Source organism: Scyliorhinus canicula, chromosome 21, assembly GCF_902713615.1.
Source record: "Scyliorhinus canicula chromosome 21, sScyCan1.1, whole genome shotgun sequence".
In the NCBI taxonomy this organism is placed as follows: domain Eukaryota; kingdom Metazoa; phylum Chordata; class Chondrichthyes; order Carcharhiniformes; family Scyliorhinidae; genus Scyliorhinus; species Scyliorhinus canicula.
This window is the reverse complement of record NC_052166.1, coordinates 375,477-395,221: the sequence shown is the minus strand read 5'-3', so window position 1 is coordinate 395,221 and position 19,745 is coordinate 375,477. Positions and strand designations below refer to the sequence as shown.

At 44.2% G+C, this 19,745-nt stretch overlaps 1 protein-coding gene across 4 annotated transcripts in view; it reads left to right on the top strand.

Annotated features, from left to right (window-relative positions):
• Positions 1 to 19,745, top strand: part of tmem39b (transmembrane protein 39B) — a 78,619-nt gene that overhangs the window by 39,162 nt on the left and 19,712 nt on the right. For all 4 annotated transcript variants that reach the window (XM_038781818.1, XM_038781817.1, XM_038781819.1 and 1 more), the window contains 2 exons: positions 16,853 to 16,936; positions 17,497 to 17,651. In XM_038781818.1, the coding sequence (XP_038637746.1) occupies positions 16,853 to 16,936; positions 17,497 to 17,651 (239 nt within the window). The remainder of the gene's footprint in view (positions 1 to 16,852; positions 16,937 to 17,496; positions 17,652 to 19,745) is intronic.

Below are 19,745 nucleotides of genomic sequence, written 5' to 3'. Positions count from 1 at the left end.
CTGGTAAATCTCCTCTGCACCCTTTCCAATGCTTCCACATCCTTCCTATAATGCAGCGACCAGAATTACACGCAATACTCCAAATGCGGCCGCACCAGAGTTTTGTACAGCTGCAACATGACCTCATGGCTCCGAAACTCAATCCCTCTACCAATAAAAGCTAACACACCGTGCTCCTTCTTAACAACCCTTTCAACCTGGGTGGCAACTTTCAGGGATCTATGTACATGGACACCGAGATCTCTCTGTTCATCCACACTACCAAGAATCTTACCATTAGCCCAGTACTCTGTCTTCCTGTTATTCCTTCCAAAATGAATCACCTCACACTTTTCTGCATTCAACTCCATTTGCCACCTCTCAGCCCAGCTCTGCAGCTTATCTATGTCCCTCTGTAACTTGTAACATCCTTCCGCACTGTCCACAACTCCACTGACTTTAGTGTCATCTGCAAATTTACTCACCCATCCTTCTACGCCCTCCTCCAGGTCATTTATAAAATGGCAAACAGCAGTGGTTCCAAAACTGATCCTTGTGGTACACTACTAGTAACTGGACTCCAGTCTGAACATTCCCCTTATACACCACATCAACTGCTTTACCCTCATCCACCGTTTGGTCACCTTCTCAAAGAACTCAATAAGGTATGTGAGGCACGACCTACCCTTCACAAAACCGTGTTGACTATCTCTAATCAAATTATTCCTTTCCAGATTATTATTCATCCTATCTCTTATAAACCTTTCCAAGACTTTGCCCACAACAGAAGTAAGGCTCACTGGTCTATAGTTACCGGGGCTGTCTCTACTCCCCTTCTTGAACAATGGGACAACATTTGCTGTCCTCAAGTCTTCTGGCACTATTCCTGTAGACAAAGATCACTTAAAGATCAAAGCCAAAGGCTCAGCAATCTCCTCCCTAGCTTCCCAGAGAATCCTAGGATAAATCCCATCCGGCCCAGGGGACTTATCTATTTTCACTCTTTCCAGAATTGCTAACACCTCCTCCTTCTGAACCTCAAGCCCTTCTAGTCTAGTAGCCTGTATCTCAGTATTCTCCTCGACAACATTGTCTTTTTCCTGCGTGAATACTGACGAAAAATATTCATTTAGCACCTTTCCTATCTCCTTGGACTCCACGCACAACTTCCCACTACTATCCTTGACTGGCCCTACTCTTACCCTAGTCATTCTTTTATGTTGTATTATGTTGGATGTATGTTCTCACAGCTGGAATCTTCAGGCATTTAATTGGAGTCAGGATTCCTTTTGTTCTTGAAGACGCTGGTTTTGGGTTGAATCCATTGTGTTTGAAAAGTTAATGCACCAGCATTGGTGATTAGGATCTGCAAAAAATTGGCCTTGTTTGAAGTTGGCTGGAGCAGGCTGCCTATCTGCTGGGCCATTGTGTTAGCTTGCCTGGAAAGATTATGAGATGTAAAGAGTGGTAACATTTCTGACGTTTGAGGTGTTTGTCTTGGTTAGTTTTGAAAACGACTTTGAAACTTCTGGAAGGCAGAATTTGACCAGCTGGAGCCAACTTGTCAGCTCAGCATTTGTCCATTTTGAAAAGCACAAGAAAAAAAAAAGTATTCTTCACGTCTTTCCAAGACACCACCCAGGACAAAGCAGCCTGCATGATTGACTTTACACAAACATTCACTCCCTCCACCACTGACGCACATTAGCAGCCGTGTGCACCATCTACAAGATACATTGCAAGAACTCGCCCAGGCTCCTTAGGCAGCACCTTCCAAACGCACAACCGCTACCATCCATAAGGACAAGGGCAGCAGATACCTGAGAACCCCATCACCTGGAAGATCCCCTCCGACCCCCTCATCATTCTGGCTTGGAAATATATCGCTATTTCTTCGCTGTCGCTGGGTCACAAACATGGAATTCCCTCTGTAGCAACACCACATGGACTGTAACAGTCCAGGAAAGCAGCCCACCACCACCTTCTCAAGGACAGCTCTCCACCATCTTTTCACGGGCAGTTACGAACGGGTGATAAATGATGGCCCAGCCAGCGACGTCCTCATTGCGTAAATAAAATTTAATAAAAATTCAGGCTGAAATCGAAAGAACTTTGGTTTTGGAAATGAAGGAAGATGAAGAGCAGGCAGGAAGCTGGAGTTGAAGCAGAAGATTAGCCATGATCATACTGACAGGTGAAGCAGGTTTAGACCAGATGACTATCTTTTCATATGTTCTTGTACTCGCTCAGGAGCAGATGGGAGCGCGGCACAGCCAGAGTGCGGCACAGCCAGGAATTTGGAGCACTGTGCGAGTTTGGTGCATAGGGGACAACGGCACTTTTTGCTTCTTTAGCTTTCTAACTTTTTAATTTTCAGAGAGTGATCTTGCCCTGTTTCAGGAATAGAGGCTACAAGGGAGAGAGCTGATTGGTAAGTAGTGGGTAAGTTGCTTCTCTCTAATTTAAAGCTACACTATGGAAAGGTAAGACTTCTAGCTTTCAAAGAAAGACTTAAATGATTTTCTAATTGCATAGCTCGGTCCATGTTTTGCTCGGCCTGCAGCTTGCAGGAAGTGCCAGTGGTTTGACCAGCTTGATAGCGAGTTTCGGAACTTGAGCATTAGCTCGAGGCACAGCAGTATATTCGTGAGGCTATGGTCCATAAAGGGCATGCTATTACGTGGTCACCCCGCAGCTTAAAAAAGTGCAGCCAGAGATGGAATGGGTGACTACCAGTCAGAAGGGGGAGCAGGCAGGTATCTCACTCAAGAACTGCTTCTCCGTGTTGGAAAATGGTGAGCGTGACGGTTCCCCCGGGGAGTGTAGCCAGAGTTCATGGCACTGTGGGTGGCTCAGCTAAACAAGGAGGGAGGAGTAAGAGTGGAAGAGCAACAGTTGTCGGAGACTCGATAGTGAGGAGCACAGGCAGACATTTCTGTGGTCGCAGACGTGACTCCAGGATGGTATTGCCGCCTTGGTGCCTGGGTCAAGGGTGTCACTGAATGGCTGCAGTGCATTCTGAAGGGGGAGGGTGTACGGTCAGAGGTTGCAGTTCACATTGGTACCAGTTACATAGGTAGAAAGAGGGATCGGGTCCTGTAGAAAGAATTTAGGGAGCTCAGGAACAGATTGAAAAGTAGGACCTCAAAGTTTATAACTTCTGGGTCACTACTGGTGCCAATTGCTAGTGAGTATAGGAATTGGAGGATAGAGAAGATGAATGCATGACTGAAGAGATGCTGCACGTGGGAGAGTTTTAGATTCCAGGATCACTGGTTTTGTTTCTGGGAGGTGGAACCTGTATAAGTCGTATAGGTTTCACTTGAACCAGAATGGGACCACCATCCTTGTGGGGAGGTTTGCTAGTGCTTTTGGGGGTGGGGGTTTAAACTAATTTACAGGGGGATGGGTCACAGTGGAAGGTACAGCCAATTTTAGAAGCAAAATTAAGTCAGTGTAGAGACATGTTTAGGCATAAGGGAATATGGCATGGCTAGATGGCATTTATATTAATGCAAGGGATCTTACAGGCAAGGTTGATGAACTGGGGGCATTGATTAACACATGGGACTTTGATATTACTGCAATCACGGAGATATATTAGCTGGAGAGGCAGCTCAATATTCCAGGGTATAGAATGTCCAGTAAATTACTACAGTGAGGAGGGATGATGGGCACGATTTAACGGAATAGTTTCAAAGTGTGGTGGCGAGAGGGAGCTGCCGCGAGGCTTCCTGATGATCGACCTGGCAAGGCCTCACCATGATCAAACATTAATTGGTCCACTTAACGAGGCCCCATGCACTTCACCCTGCAAATGATGGTCCCACCGGCTGATTTGACAGGAGCGTGCCGGCTAGCCAGGAGCGTGCGAGCCAGCTCCCGCTAACAAGGGGAAGCAGCACTTAAACCAATCCCGCAGAGCAAACTCCACACAGCTTGCAGCCAGACCAGCCCCACGAGTCGGGGATGCGGATGTGGCTGTGGCCAGAATGTTGGGTGCAGTCGAGTCCAGCTGGGTTACCCTGTTCCCCCAAGGAGCTCAGAGGGTCAGCCACGGGCAGCCAGTGTCGCCTGGCAGTGGCCGTCAGCTCGGGGAGCAGCACCAGGATGACCGGCACCCAGTGCTGTAAGAAGATCAATGACCTCCATCGAGCCACACGGGTGGATTGACACCGGCCCCCTGGCACAAGCCCCGCCTACACCCCCCCCCCCCCCACCGATAGTGGCTCCCCATACCTCCGACAGAGCCGCCCCACATGGGGGCTCTCTCTGTTTCACCCCCCTGCCCCTAGCACTGGGGTAGCAAGCCCAATGCCACTGGGCTCATTCCCCGCGAGCAAAGATGGCTACTCAGCTCTTCAGATCCCCACAGCAGCTATTCCGCCATCTTCATAAAGGTTTTCATAAAGGCGAACTAATCGGCATCCTCGTGACCACTTGCTAGGGAGGCACACTTTGAAACTTTTCCGTTAAATCGTGCCCGTCATCCCTCCTCACTGTAGTAATCTACTGGATATTCTATACCCTGGAATATTGAGCTGTCTCTCCAGCTAATATATCTCCATGATCGCAGTAATATCAAAGTCCCATGTGTTAATCAATGTTAGATAGATAGGGGGTCGCTCCCGTTAATGGTTATGGAGATTGGTTTTAATTGGTGGTTATTGGCCTCTCGCCACACCACGGTGGGATTCACTTTCACCAACGGGGACCGGCTGTTTAGATAGCGAACTGATTGTCGCCCTGATTTTGGCCCCTTCCGCAATCTAACGGCTGCGTTGCGCTCTCAATGCAGACGTCAAATTGCGCTCAATATTTTAGCAGGTTCCTTCATTGAGGCCTTATGGGTGGAACTTAAAAAACAAAAAAAGTACATCACATTACTGGGCCAAAACAGTCATGGAGAGATACAAGAGCAGATATGTAGACACATCTGAGAAGTGTAAAAATAATAGGGTAATAACAGCTGGGGATTTCAACTTCCCAATGTTAATTCGGATCGGCAGAGAGGGGGCGGCGGGAACAAAGGTGGAATTCTTAAAGTATATCCAGGAGAGTTTCTTGAGCCAGTACGTAGAAAGTACTACAAGAGAGGGGGCTGTACTTGACCTAATTTTAGGAAATGAAGCTGGGCAGCTGGTAGAGGTGTCAGAAGGGGAGCATTTTGACGATAGTGATCATAACTCAGTAAGATTTAAGATGGAAAAGGACAAAGACGACCAGAAATAAGGATGCTGAACTGGAAGAATGCCGATTTTAATAGGTTAAGACAGGATGTGGTCAAAGTGGACTGGGAGTAGCATACTTGTAGAAGGATCCACATCAGAGCTGTGGCAATTATTCAAAAAGTAAATAGAAGGGCAGCACGGTGGCACAGTGGTTAGCATTGCTGCCTACAGCGCTGAGGACCTGGGTTTGAATCCCGGCCCTGGGTCACTGTCTGAGGAGTTTGCACATTTTCCCCGTGTCTGCGTGGGTTTCGCCCCCACAACCCAAAGATGTGCAGGATAGGTGGATTGGCCATGGTAAATTGCCCCTTAATTGGAAAAAATAATTGGGTACTCTAAATTTTTTTTAAAAAGTAAATAGAGAGAGTACAATGCCAAACCAACAATCCAGAGAACCTTCGATATCGAGGGATATACAGCATTGGGGAAGGAAAAAACAATCTTTATTTGTGTCACAAGTTGCATTAATACTGCAATGAAGTTAATGTGAAAACCCCCTAGTCGCCACACTACGGCGCCTGTTCGGATCCACAGAGGGAGAATTCAGATTGTCCAATTCACCTAACAAGCATGTCTTTCTGGACTTGGGGAGGCTTATGGCAGATTCAGGGGGCTCAAAATATTGGATGCCCTGCAGGAGTATAGAAAGTGCAAGGAGGGGGACTTAAAAAATAAATTAGCACAAAGAGGGGGCGTGAAAAAACACTCGCAGGCAAAATAAAGGAAAATCCCAAAGTGTTTTATACGTATATTAAGGGCAAGCGGTTAACCAGGGAAAAGGGCTAATTAAGGACAAAGTGGCGACCTCCCCGTGTGGAGCCAAAAGACGTAGGTGAGGTATTAAGCAGAAGGACGATGTAGGTATAGAAAGCAGGGAGGGGGACTGTAATGTAAATGAACAGATTAGCATTGAGAAGGAGGAGGTGTTAGTGGTTTCAGTAGGTTTACAATCCCCACACCCAGAGCTATATCCCAGGCTGCTGTGTGAAGCCAAGGAGGAGATTTCAGGTGCTCTGATGCAAATTTTCAAATGCTCTCTGGCCACAGGTGGGGTGCCAGAAGAATGAAGGACAGCGAATGTAGGGCAGTAGGGAAAAAACAGGTAATTGGAGGCCGATGAGTCTGACATCAGTGATCAGGAAATTATTGGAAAATATTCTGAGGGGCAGAATTAATCTCCACTTGGAGAGGCAGGACTAATCAAGGATAGACGGCACGGCTTTGTCAGGGGGAGATTTTGTCTACCAAATTTGATTGAATTTTTTGAAGACATGACTAAGTGTTTAAATGAGGGTGACACAGTTGATGTGGTCTTCATGGACTTCAGTAAGGTTTTCGATAAGGTCCCACACAGGAGACTGACCAAGAAGGGAACAGCCCTTGGGCAATTTGGCAAATTGGATCCAAAATTGGCTTAGTGACAGGAGGCAGAGGGTAATGGTCAAAGGCTGTTTTTGTGACTGGATGCTCGAGTCCAGTCTTGTGCCACAGGGATTGGTGCTGGGCCCTTGCTGTTCATAGTGTACATCAGTGTTTTTCAAACTTTTTTGCCCGGGAACTATTTTTACCAACCGACCATCCTTCGGGACCCACGCCGGCCGACCTTCGCGACCCACCATTTTCACTTGCCTTTAATGTGACAGGTGAGCCTGCTTTGTCCTCATAATCTCACTTGCTTTGTTATTTGCTGGTAATTTAAGATCTCACTGGAAAAAATCGAGAGGTTTGTCTTCAAACTTGCCATGCTTAGTCTTGAAATACCTTCGAAGTTTTGAGAGTTTTAATCTTCCATTTGTCAGGACTTCCCTGCATATAATAGACACAAACTTTGAACCCTGATACAGTGGCACAATTAATAAACTCGTACCTCAAAAAAAATCATCTTTATACTGTTTTGTTCCTGTTTTCGGCTTCTTAATGGGTTGTTCACCAGAGGCCCTGGAGGTCACACCAGCATTGCTGGCAGCTCCAAAATGGAGGGATCTCTCAGTGCACGTGACGTCCGTGTACGGGGCGCGTGACCTTCTCTCTGCCCCTGCTTTGGGAAAGAATTTGATCCTGGATCAGCACACTGATGTCAGGAGGAGGTGGTCTGCCTCGCTGGGCTCCGAGCCTGCGCACGACTGAGGAGGGACGCATGCGCAGGATGGCTGGCATTCTGAACGCCGGTCGCAGCTGCCATTTTTAAAAGCCGGTTGCGGCCGTTGGGCACTTGTACCCGCGGTCGGAACGCCGCGACCGATGGCCCTGCTACCCTCCCGACAACTGCCCGCAATCCACCTGTGGGTCACAACCCTGAGTTTGAAAATGACTGGTGTACATTAATGATCTAGATATGAATGTGGGGAGTAGGATCAGCAATTTTCCAAATGGCACAAAAATTGGTGGCGTGGTAAATAGCGAGGAGGAAAACCTTAGATTACAGGATATATAGATGGGCTGGTCAGATGACCAGAACAGTAGAAATGGAATTTAATCCGGAAAAGTGTGACGTGATGCATTTTGAGAGGACTAATAAGGCAAAGGAATGTGTAATGAATGGTAAGATATTACGATCCCGGTCCAGACCCCACCAGTGGCTACGATACTTTACAGAAACTCCAATATTTTACTTCAATTTTGTAAGACTATGCGGAAAGGAAACCACACCAGGAATTATTTCACGGAGAGATAGGGATATGGTTTATTAAAACAAACTTTATTACTAACACAGTATTAAAATATCTTTGACATCACACAAGAAAATAGTTTACAATTACCCTTGAAACAATGCTAATCAATACAGTAACACAATAACCCTTAACTGCTATCTTTATTCCCACTCAAACAACAGAACCATTTCAGGTCAACATCCACTTTTAAATACAGTTAGCAGACCCAGGAATACTTGCTTAAGAGATGCTCATTGAGACTGTTTTAAGAGATAGACCTGGATCCTGTCAGAATAATGCAGGATATCTAACTGAAGTCTTCAGAAACTATCTTCATGGTTTGACTTCCAGGATCCAACTGAACAACCTCTGCTCCTCTGCCAAAATGTCTGGTAGTCCAGCTCCACCTTACCGAGCTGAAACACATTATCTCTAAGTTAATGCTCCTGTGAATGCGTCTCTAATTCACTTGTCTCTCAGTCCGGAAGAAAGTACTCTCAAACACGTTCGTACTTCAGAATATTCTTTATTGCGATCGGGGCAGCTCTCTAGATATTCCGGGGAACCACCTTGGAGAGTATTGCTCAAAACATCCTTTTTTTATATGTATTATTAGGGGGCTGTCCCTTACATTCACTTGAGATTGCCCCCATTACAAAGCATAAACTTGTTTTTGTCATAGATCCAATACATGATTAACTTGTTATTGCCATAGTTTCGATACATGATTTTACAGACTTTGAGGTTATCTATTGGCACATGAGTATATAGTAGTCTTAGCATAAACAGCAGGTGTTTAGCCGTAGTTGCAAGCGGCTCCCACATTTCATATTCCGTCATCCAGCCATCTTCCTTGTTTCTCAAGGCTATTCAGCTTACAGTCATGAGTCAGCTCACGAGTTCAGTAACAACTCCCCTATTTGTGATTTTCCACTAATGTGTCCCATTAATTCTGGCTTGTTCTAGCTATTAACCCTGGCTTCACATCCTCATTGCCCCCTTTGATCATTCCATGATCACACAGCCCTCAGGGGCTTATCCTTGAGAGTCTGAGGAATTCCTCCGGGAAATCATCCTTTGGTCCAACGTCCTCATACACATTTTCGGCACTTACTAAGTCCTGCTCGTCTAACTGGGAAAGCCGCTGCAGCATCTGTGGCATCACAGAGGTGCCTAAACGATTACAAAAGCATTTAACACAGGTTACAATGATACATAGCAAAAGGCAAATAATGATAAAGATAATAAATCCATGAAACAGATAGGTGGTCCTGGAACTAGTCCACAGCCATCCCCACCAGTCGTCCGAGGAGGACTGGCGGAGTCTCTTTACCCCATAGGTCATGAACAAAAACGAGTTAGCAGTCACATGGTGCATTGCCTGCTTCCTCCTGGTAGGCGGGTGAGTATGAATAGTCTTACATTCAGGAACTCGTGGCTTGCTCTCCCCTCTACACCGGTAGTCCCACCGGCATGCGTAACGATCGCAGGTCAGGGATCCGCGGGTAGTCAGGAACCGAGGCTTCTGCTCGTCATGATGAATGATGGTGGTGCAGGTATCTCCCGGGGTCGCCGTCCACAAGGTCTTATCTGTGGTGCTGTTGGCACAGCTAAAGGTGTCCTCACGATAAAGGTGCAGAATCCATCCGCCGGGTCTACATCGCCGGTCGCTAGTGAATGTAAACTGGATGGCGCTGGCGAGGATCACTAGTAAAAACAGCAGCTTCATTGTGGGGTCCTGCTCCTAGTCCGAGTAAGGTCGTATGTACCTAAAACTTAAAACGAGAGTTAATAATCAGGAAAACTTCACTAGCTTACAGTGGTGGGTGTGAATCCACGCATTGCGTCCTTCAACTTTGACTGCTGTGGGGGTGGTTAGGAGAACTTGGAACGGTCCCTCCCAACGTGGTTCCAACCCCTTCCGCGTCCAATTGTGGATCATCACGTGATCTCCTGGTTGCACAATATCGGAGCTGGCCAAGGGTGGCACTTCCTCTTCTGCGGCACGTACTCGCAAGTGGAGACTCTTTAAGACTTTAGTGAGGGCTATTATGTCATTAGCCATTTCTGTAGTCATGTGGTGGAACTGAATGGCTCGGGATGTATGACAGTCCTAGGGGGTGCAAAGGGATCTTCCGTACAAGATTTCAGCGGGGCTCAATCGAGTCTTTCCTGCTGGGGTGGCTCTTATTTGAAAGAGTGAAATAGGTAATAGTTTGAGCCAAGTGGCTCCAGTCTCAGCTTGTAATTTAAAAAGCTTAGTCTTTAAAGTCTGGTTAGCCCTTTCCACCATCCCAGCTGCTTGGGGCCGGTAGGCGCAGTGTAACTGCTGTTTAATTCCTAGTTGAGTGCACAATTCTTTATTGATCTGTCCCACAAAATGAGGTCCATTATCAGAGCTTAAACGATAGGGAATTCCAAATCTTGGTACAATTTCACGCATAAGAACTTTTACTACAGTTGAAGCCTTATTATCTACAGTAGGATAGGCCTCTATCCATTTACTAAACACATCAACAATCACTAATACACGCTTATAACACTGGCATCTTTCCAACTCAATGTAGTCCAGTGGCAGGGTCTCAAAGGGACCCTCGGGCAATGGTGTTTTCCCCTGCTCGCAGGGGACAGCCTTCCCAGGGTTATACTGCTGACATAACAAGCAGCGACTACTAATTCGTTGGGCTATCTCCTGCAGTCTGGGATGCCACCAGGTTTTTAACAATATATCACCTGTAGCACGTGCACCACAGTGAGTTGCAAAGTGTACACATTTGGCCACCCAGGCTGCCAAAGCATCGGGCATACATGTCTGCCCTGCTGGGGTGACCCACAGCTTACTTTCTTTATCATATGTACATTCTAATTCTTCCCATAACTTTTTATCGCTAGCAGGAGCGTCCTGTAGCTGGATTACGTCAGTAATGATCGGCATAGGTTTTTCAGAGGGAGACTTGTCTTTTGAGCTTTTAGTCTGGCTCATCATTTTGGGCACCACTATTTCCTTTGAATGGGAGGCTTCTTTTGTTTGGTGGTCTGCCTGTCTATTTCCTTCATCCACTGGAGTTTTTCCTTTCGTATGGGCAGTACACTTTATCACTGCTACCTTTTCTGGGAGCATAAGGGCTTGGAGTAACTGGGTCACCAGCTGCTGATGGGAAATTGGGGTGCCAGCGGATGTTAAGAATCCTCTGTTCTTCCATAATTGTCCAAAATCATGTACGACTCCAAAGGCATATCTGGAGTCTGTATAAATATTTACTTTTTTGCCTGCTCCTAGTGCGCATGCGCGTATTAGTGCGAACAATTCTGCTTGCTGGGCCGAGAATGGAGTTTCAAATGCTGCTGATTCTACTGTCTCCCCACCCTGGTTGACTATAGCATATCCTGATAACCGCTCCCCCCTTTCACCGATGGAAGCACTTCCATCTGTGAACATGGTCAGGTCTGGTCGTTAAGAGGGGCATCCGATCGGTCCTCCCTGACAGATTAATCGTCCTTTATAAGTGACATGCAATCATGTCCAGGGTGTTCTTGCTCAAAGATCCATTCTGCATGGGACAGAGTGGCTTAATTAATCTGAAAAAAATCTGAAAATTCAAAACTTAAGATTTGTAAGTTCCAATTAAAATGCATCTTCAGCTGTGTGGACTGTTCATTACTTTATCAGAATTAAAAGGGCCAGAGCTCACAGGTAAACCCAGCATGGGAGTGTCAAGACATCTTCTGGATTACACACAAAAGCTTGTTGAAAGGGTTAATTTTCTTGCAGAGACAAAAAGGGGCGTACAGTGGGTGGATAAATTGGAATGATGCCATTTGTATCTCTAAACGTTTTTTTATATTTTTCACTCAAATGGACTGGGAGTAAAAGTTGGAGTGCTGCCAAATTCCCGTTATCAAGTCTTTCAGCAAACACAATATGTTATTGAAACTCTGAGTGAACCGATTTTGTGTGGTTCTTTCCCAGACGAGCATGATCATGGACATATTTCATTTACCCATCTGTTGTTTATAAGTTAATTCTGCAATCTCATAATTAAAACATCTGCGTTGTGAGACAGGTTAGTTTCACCCTACTGATGATTATTTGTGTCAGGGAAGTTTTAACCCTGAACTAATGAAACACAGGCTTGATCATATTTGTCATATGTATTTCAACTATCCTAACCTCCACTGAACACCATAAAACTAATATTTTCTTATTCTTACATATGTGATTTTGCACCCTGATTAAAATTCCTTGTGTATCAAAATTACCCTGGAAATGCCAATGATAGCCTTTGAAAAGAAAAAAATTGTTAACTGTACTTAAACTATAATCTTTAAAGGCAATGTGTAGACAATTTGAAGCTTTCAAATAATCACAGCTCGTAACAAAACTTTTAAAAGTCAAAGTCTGAAAATGAAACATGAATACAGAGACAGTGAATAGTTCAGAACAAAGTTTAGATGCCTAAAACTCCCTCTCTCTCTCTTTTTCTCTCTCTGTCTATCTCTCTACGTAACTCTGTCTGTCTCTAGAACTCTTGTCACTCTTTCTCTTTATCTAACTACCTCTCCCCGTCTCTGTCTCTCCCTGACTCGCTCTCTTTTGCTCTCTCAACTTTCGCTGTCTCTATCAGTCCCTCTCTCTGGCTCTCTCTCTCTCTAACCCTCTCACTCTTTGTCTAAAATGGAGCTCAATTAAAATACCGAACAAAATTTTTCATTCTCCTTCGAAAACTTTATCTGTGTTATTCCATTTAAGTCAATTTCCACTGATTAATTTTAGAGGTATGAGCTATTCTTAGAGATGTATATTTCTTTGTGCAGATGACCTGCTTGCTGAAATGGTTAAATTTTTGTACAGAATCGAAAGTGGTGGAGAACTTGGCATGATGCGATCTCCATTTGCTACGTGACCTCAACCATTATCCATCCTTTCTTTCAATTTTCAATGTTCGTTATTTAACCGGTTTTTGGAAAGAGACATTACTGGATGTTTATTTTTCTTTTTTTTCAAATGAGTTGAATTTATCTGGACGGCTTGAAACGATCTGAAGTTATTCTCGACATGTATCCATTGTTAAATTTCTAACCGTAATCTTGTATTGATTTTCCTCCCCATTTTTTTGTTTTGGGAGGGGGGGGATTAGTCATCCTCAGATATTCATGAACAAAACTAATTGAGTGTTTTAGCCCCTTTCTGATCTTTTGGACTTCACTTAATAAGATTTTTTTTTCTCTCCTTGAGACATTCCGGGACAGTCGTTAACCGTAATTGTTGGCAGTTTTGTGATGTCTTTTGCTAGTTTGCCGCTATCTGTACTGCCGTATCTTTACTCGCTTTATTGCTATGCTTAAAGGAGTTAGAGCTCAATTCCTTTAAACCAGCCTGTCTTCCAAATGGTGTGAAGGTTTAATTTATGTCATTTGTGCTTCTAACTTTATTTGTCTTATCTTTACTTCTGTGTATCTCACCATTTTTCTCTGTTCCACAGAAATCACACCCATCTTTGATCATTGGTTTTTTTTGGCAGATTATTTTGCTCTTCAAAAACCAAAAAAAAAAATTTAAACTGATTTTTTTTACTCATTTGGCCTTGATACCAGATTTATTGGATGTTACCTCACCGTCTGTCCGCCTTGCCGAGTGACTCTAATTTTAGGCGGTCAAAGGTTTGACTACTCGCCTTGTCCACCGGCTCAAGCGGCGTCCAGCTCAGCAAATCCTTCCAGACTTACACTAAATGTTAGGGGTGAAAATATTCACACTAAGGCCTGTGTATCAGTAACAAAGCAGTTTATTATGTCAGAATTCTGGGAGATAAGATTTGGGAACTCCGCAGTCCCTGACAGCACCTTATCCCACTTAAGCTTAAACTCACATGGATTAATATACAGATTCAAGGCGGATAGCCTAATGACTTGATTCTTTTCCCATATGCGCATTCCTTTTTTTTTAAGACCTTGGCTGTTTTAACTATTCCTTTCTCTGTCAATTTTATACCCAATTTTAATGCATTAGTTTTCCCCCCAGTGGCCATTTTTCTTCTCCTAAATTTTTATGCAATTCTCCTGACAATTGTCTCAGTTGCTTGGAATATTCCGGATGTTGTTCACACAAGGTTTGAAGCGCGCTTCCACTATCAGAGGTTGTATCTAACGTATTACCCATCTCTAACACTACTGGCAGTTAATGATCCTTGCGATTATTGTTTATTTGGCGAAATGGTCCTGGACCACTTTATTCAATCATGAATTTAAACGGAGTTATCCTGCCTGCAAGCCTATCTAACCACTAGGTTATAACGTCCTTGTTATGTTGTTACCTTAGGGTTGATCGCGCACCCTTCTAAAGCCTATTAACGCGGGGGCACTTTTAGACAAAGGCAAGGATCATGATGATGCCGAAACCTCTTCTGTAGCTATAACTGTAGGGGCTACACACCCTCCCTTAAAGCACTAGTCCCTGACTGTGCCTATGACTATAACTGTAGGGGTCACACTCCCTCCCTTAAACGGGTTCGCCGGACTGACCTAGATTTCGTAGGAGCGTCACTGAGCACTGACAGCGGGGCCGAATTGCGGATGGTACAGCGGAGAGGAATACCAAAGTGGCAAAAATTTTACTCACAGTGGGGGGCCCAATTCCTCCTTCGCTCCCGAACTCAATCAGTTGCTTATACCGCCAGTCTCAGTGGAGACTCTTTGAAATCCCACCGCTGCCACCAAAATGTGAATGCGTCTCTAATTCACTTGTCTCTCAGTCGAGAAGAAACAGTCTCGAACACGTTCGTACTTCAGAATATTCTTTATTGCGATCGGGGCCGCTCTCTAGGTATTCCGGAGAACCACCTCGGAGAGTGCCAAAGTATTGCTCAAAACATCCTTTTTTTATATGTATTATTAGGGGGGCTGTCCCTTACATTCACTTGAGCTTGCCCCCATTACAAAGCATAAACTTGTTTTTGCCATAGATCCAATACATGATTAACTTGTTATTGCCATAGTTTTGATACATGATTTTACAGACTTTGAGGTTATCTATTAGCACATGAGTATATAGTAGTCTTAGCATAAACAGCAGGTGTTTAGCCATAGTTGCAAGCGGCTCCCACATTTCATATTCCGTCATCCAGCCATCTTCCTTGTTTCTCAAGGCTGTTCAGCTTACAGTCATGAGTCGGCTCACGAATTCAATAACAACCCCCTATTTGTTATTTTCCACTAATGTGTCCCATTAATTCTGGCTTGTTCTAGCTATTAACCCTTGCTTCACATCCTCAATCCAACTCTTTATTCAAACAAAAGTCCGTTAGCCCAGGTTTTACAATGCTTTATTACACCTCAGGCTCCCAAAAATATCTCGCTGTCTTGTAAACCAGGATTTAAAAAAACACTATAGCAACAGTCATGTGCATACTAACCCAGGTGTTTAACCGTGCACCAAATAACTCAGTTGGCTGGAAAGCTGGTTTGTGATGCAGATCAAAACCAGCAACGGGAGTTCAATTCCCATAATGGCTGAGGTTATTCATGAAAGCCCTGCCTTCTCAACCTTGCCCTGGCCTTGGTGATCTTCAGGTTAAATTACGACTAGTCAGCTCTCCCTCTCAAAAGGAAAAAGCAGCCTTCTGGGACTGTTACATATAATATCTGAAATTCTTACATTCATCACAAGGACGTAAGGAAATACGTCAGCTTGTATGTCTAAAGATCCCTGAAGGGAGCAGGACAGATAGATAAAGTGGTTAAGAAGGCATATGGTGCTTGTCTTTATTAGCTGAGGCATAGAATATTGGATTAGAGAGGTTATGAAGACACTGTATAAAACATTTGTTAGGCCAGAGCTAGAGTATTGTGTGCAGTTCTGATCGTGATACTATAGAAAGGGTGATACTATAGAGAGAATGCAGCAAAGATTCGCCAGGATATTGCATGGGCTAGAGTGTTTCAGCTACGAAGAGAGGCTGATTAAACTGGGGTGGTTTTCCTTAAACAGAAGAGGCTGATGGGGGTCCTCATTGAAGTGTACAAAATTACGAGGGATTTAGATAGGGTAAAGGGCGGCACGGTGGTGCAGAGTTTAACACTGCTGCCTCACAGCGCCGAGGACCCGGCTTCGATTACGGCTCTGGGTCAGTGTGTGTGAAGTTTGCACATTCTCCCTGTGTCTGCGTGTGTCTCACCCCCACAATCCAAATATAGCGGCTTTTCACAGTAACTTCATTTGAAGCCTACTGGTGACAATAAGCAATTTTACTTTCATTTCATTTCATATGCAGGATAGGTGGATTGGCCACGCTAAATTGCCCTTAAATTTGAAGAAAAAATAGATAGCAAAAAAGGGGTCAATAACCAGGGGGCAAAGATTTAAGGTAAGGAGCAGGAGATTTAGAGGGAATTTGAGGAAAACCTTTTTCCACTCAGAGATGGGCGGCACGGTAGCACAGTGGTTAGCACTGTTGTTTCACAATGCCAGGGACCCGGGTTCGATTCGCGGTTTGGGTCACTGTGTGGAGTCTGCACGTTCACCCTGTGTCTGCGGGGTTTCCTCCGGGTGCTCCGGTTTCCTCCCACAAGTCCCGAAAGACGTGCTTATTATGTGAATTGGACATTCTGAATTCTCCCTTGGTGTACCCGAACAGGTGCCGGAATGTGACGACTAGGGGATTTTCACAGTAACATAATTGCAGGGTTAATGTAAGCCTACTTGTGACAATAATAAAGATTACTACTATTGCGGGGGTCTGGAGCTCACTGTCTGTAAGGGTGTTGGAGGCAGGAACATACAATATTTGAGAAGCATCTGGATAAGTACTTTGACGCCATAGCACATAAGGCTTTGGACCAAGTGCAGGAAAATGGGATTAGAAAAGATAGGTATTTGATGGCCAGCACAGACACCATGGGCTGAAGAGTCTCTTTCTGTATTGTAAAATGCTATGGCTTTATAACCACAACAGAACATTGTGTTATATTAACTTACACTTTTTCTCTCTGTAGAATTTCCATCTGATTGACTACAATTTATTAGTTCTCACTATTATTGTGTTGGCACGTCGTCTTATTATTGCAGTTGTAAAAGAGGTAAGTTCCGTGCAACCTTTGCCTTTAGCCAATGTTTGCTTTTCCAGAAGGGTTCCTATTGGCTTGTGTAAAAGCTTTCCATTTTGTTCTGTTGAATATATTAAATAGAATTTAACAATTTCTGGAATTTAAGGTATAAAAGAAAATACTTGATTATTTGTTTTTAAAATGCCTTCATCAGACAATGCGGTCTTGGGAATGCAATCAATTTCCTTCAACCTTCGATTCATCCCAGACAAATGAAATGAGATGTATCAGTGTTCATAGTCCTAAAACAGCATAAAGCTGTTCGTGATTGGGCACAATCTGCTCAAACCCAGAAATTTCATTTGGCCATGAGAACAGGTAATATGGAAATGGAAAACCTAAAAATAAAGTTGCAGGTTAAGATTTGTAGTATTTTAGCGAATTGGACACGTGGCAACAGTTTGGAATTTTAAATTGATGATGCACATGGCTGAACTGATCTAAAGTTATAGTTCCAATAAATTGTCATGATCAATAAGGGCAAAATGTAACCAATGTTTTGCTTCACTGCTTCTTTCTCTTTTATTTCCCAGGCCTCTCATGGTGGTAAAATCTCAGTGCCACAGTCTGTCATTTTTGTGACCACGAGATTTGTAGTTCTGACTGGAACAGGATGGAGTCTGTGCCGATCACTCATTTACCTTTTCAGAACATATTCTCTTTTGAATTTATTGTTCCTGTGTTATCCGTAAGTTTCTGACTTTTGAAAATGTACTGTTGTTTCACAAAGTAAATAACCCAATTTAGTAACATAGAACAAGAACTGGTGGTATTCATATAGCATTTTCTAGACTGCAAAGTCCTCCCAGAGCAAGAAATTAATTAGAAGATGAAACTGGCACTAAGATGTTTATATGAAGTTGCGTGCGTGCCCGGGGCTAAAACTGGTTCAAAAGAATAGTTGCACTTTTGAAATATGAAAATACTTATGTTACGATAAATGAACTTTTGTTTTCAACACGTTGCATTTGTATAGAACCTGTAACGTAGATGTTTCTCAAGTGTTATCAAATAATGTGGTTGACTCTTAAATGTCCTCTGAAAGGCCTAGCGAACCAATCAGTTGTATCAAACCCCTACAGAGTCAACACAAAGGAATGAAACCAGACAGACCACCCAGCATCAGCCTAGGCATTGGAAACAACAACGGCAAACCCAGCCCTGTCGTAATTGCAAAGTCCTCCTTACTAACATCTGGGAGAGCTGTTTCCCAGACTAGTCAAGCGACAGCCTGACATAGTCATACTCAAAGAATCATACCTTAGAAATAATGTCCCAGTCATCACCATCCTTGAATATAGAACATAGAACATTACAGCGCAGTACGGGCCCTTCGGCCCTCGATGTTGCGCCAACCTGTGAAACCATCTTAAGCCTATCTGACCTACACTATTCCATTTTCATCCATATGTCTATCCAGTGACCACTTAAATGCCCCTAAAGTTGGCGAGTCTACTGCTGTTGCAGGCAGGGCGTTCCACACCCCTACTACTCTCTGAGTAAAGAAACTGCCTCTGACATCTGTCCTATATCTACCACCCCTCAATTTAAAGCTATGTCCCCTCGTGTTGGTCATCACCATCCGAGGAAAAAGACTCTCACTGTCCACCCTATCTAACCCCCTGACTATCTTATATATCTCTATTAAGTCACCTCTCAGCCTTCTCCTCTCTAACGAAAACAACCTCAATTCCCTGAGCCTTTCCTCGTAAGACCTTCCCTCCATACCAGGCAACATCCTAGTAAATCTCCTCTGAACCCTTTCCAAAGCTTCCACATATTTCCTATAATGTGGTGACCAGAACTGCACGCAGTACTCCAGGTGCGGCCGCACCAGAGTTATGTACAGCTGCAGCATGACCTTGTGGTTCCGAAACTCAATCCCCCTGCTTATAAACGCTAGCACACCATATGCCTTCTTAACAGCCCTATTAACCTGGGTGGCAACTTTCAGGGATTTATGTACCTGGATGCCGAGATCTCTCTGTTCATCTACACTACCAAGAATCTTGCCATTAGCCCAGTACTCTGCATTCCTGTTACTCCTTCCAAAGTGAACCACCTCACACTTTTCCGCATTAAACTCCATCTACCACCTCTCAGCCCAGCTCTGCAGCTTATCTATGTCCCCCTGTATCCTATAACATCCTTCAGCACTATCCACAACTCCACCGACCTTCGTGTCATCTGCAAATTTACTAACCCATCCTTCTACACCCTCTTCCAGGTCATTTATAAAAATGACAAACAGCAGTGGCCCCAAAACAGATCCTTGCGGTACACCACTAGTAACTGAACTCCAGGATGAACATTTGCCATCAACCACCACCCTCTGTCTTCTTTCAGCTAGCCAATTACTGATCCAAACCGCTAAATCACCTTCAATCCCATACTTCCTTATTTTCTGCAATAGCCTACCGTGGGGAACCTTATCAAACGCTTTACTGAATCCATATACACCACATCAACTGCTTTACCCTCATCCACCTGTTTGGTCACCTTCTCAAAGAACTCAATAAGATTTGTGAGGCACGACCTACCCTTCACAAAACCATGTTGACTATCTCTAATCAAATTATTCCTTTCCAGATGATTATAAATCCTATCTCTTATAAACCTTTCCAAGACTTTTCCCACAACAGAAGTAAGGCTCACTGGTCTATAGTTACCGGGGTTGTCTCTACTCCCCTTCTTGAACAAGGGGACAACATTTGCTATCCTCCAGTTCTCCGGCACTATTCCTGTCGACAAAGATGACTTAAAGATCAAAGCCAAAGGCTCA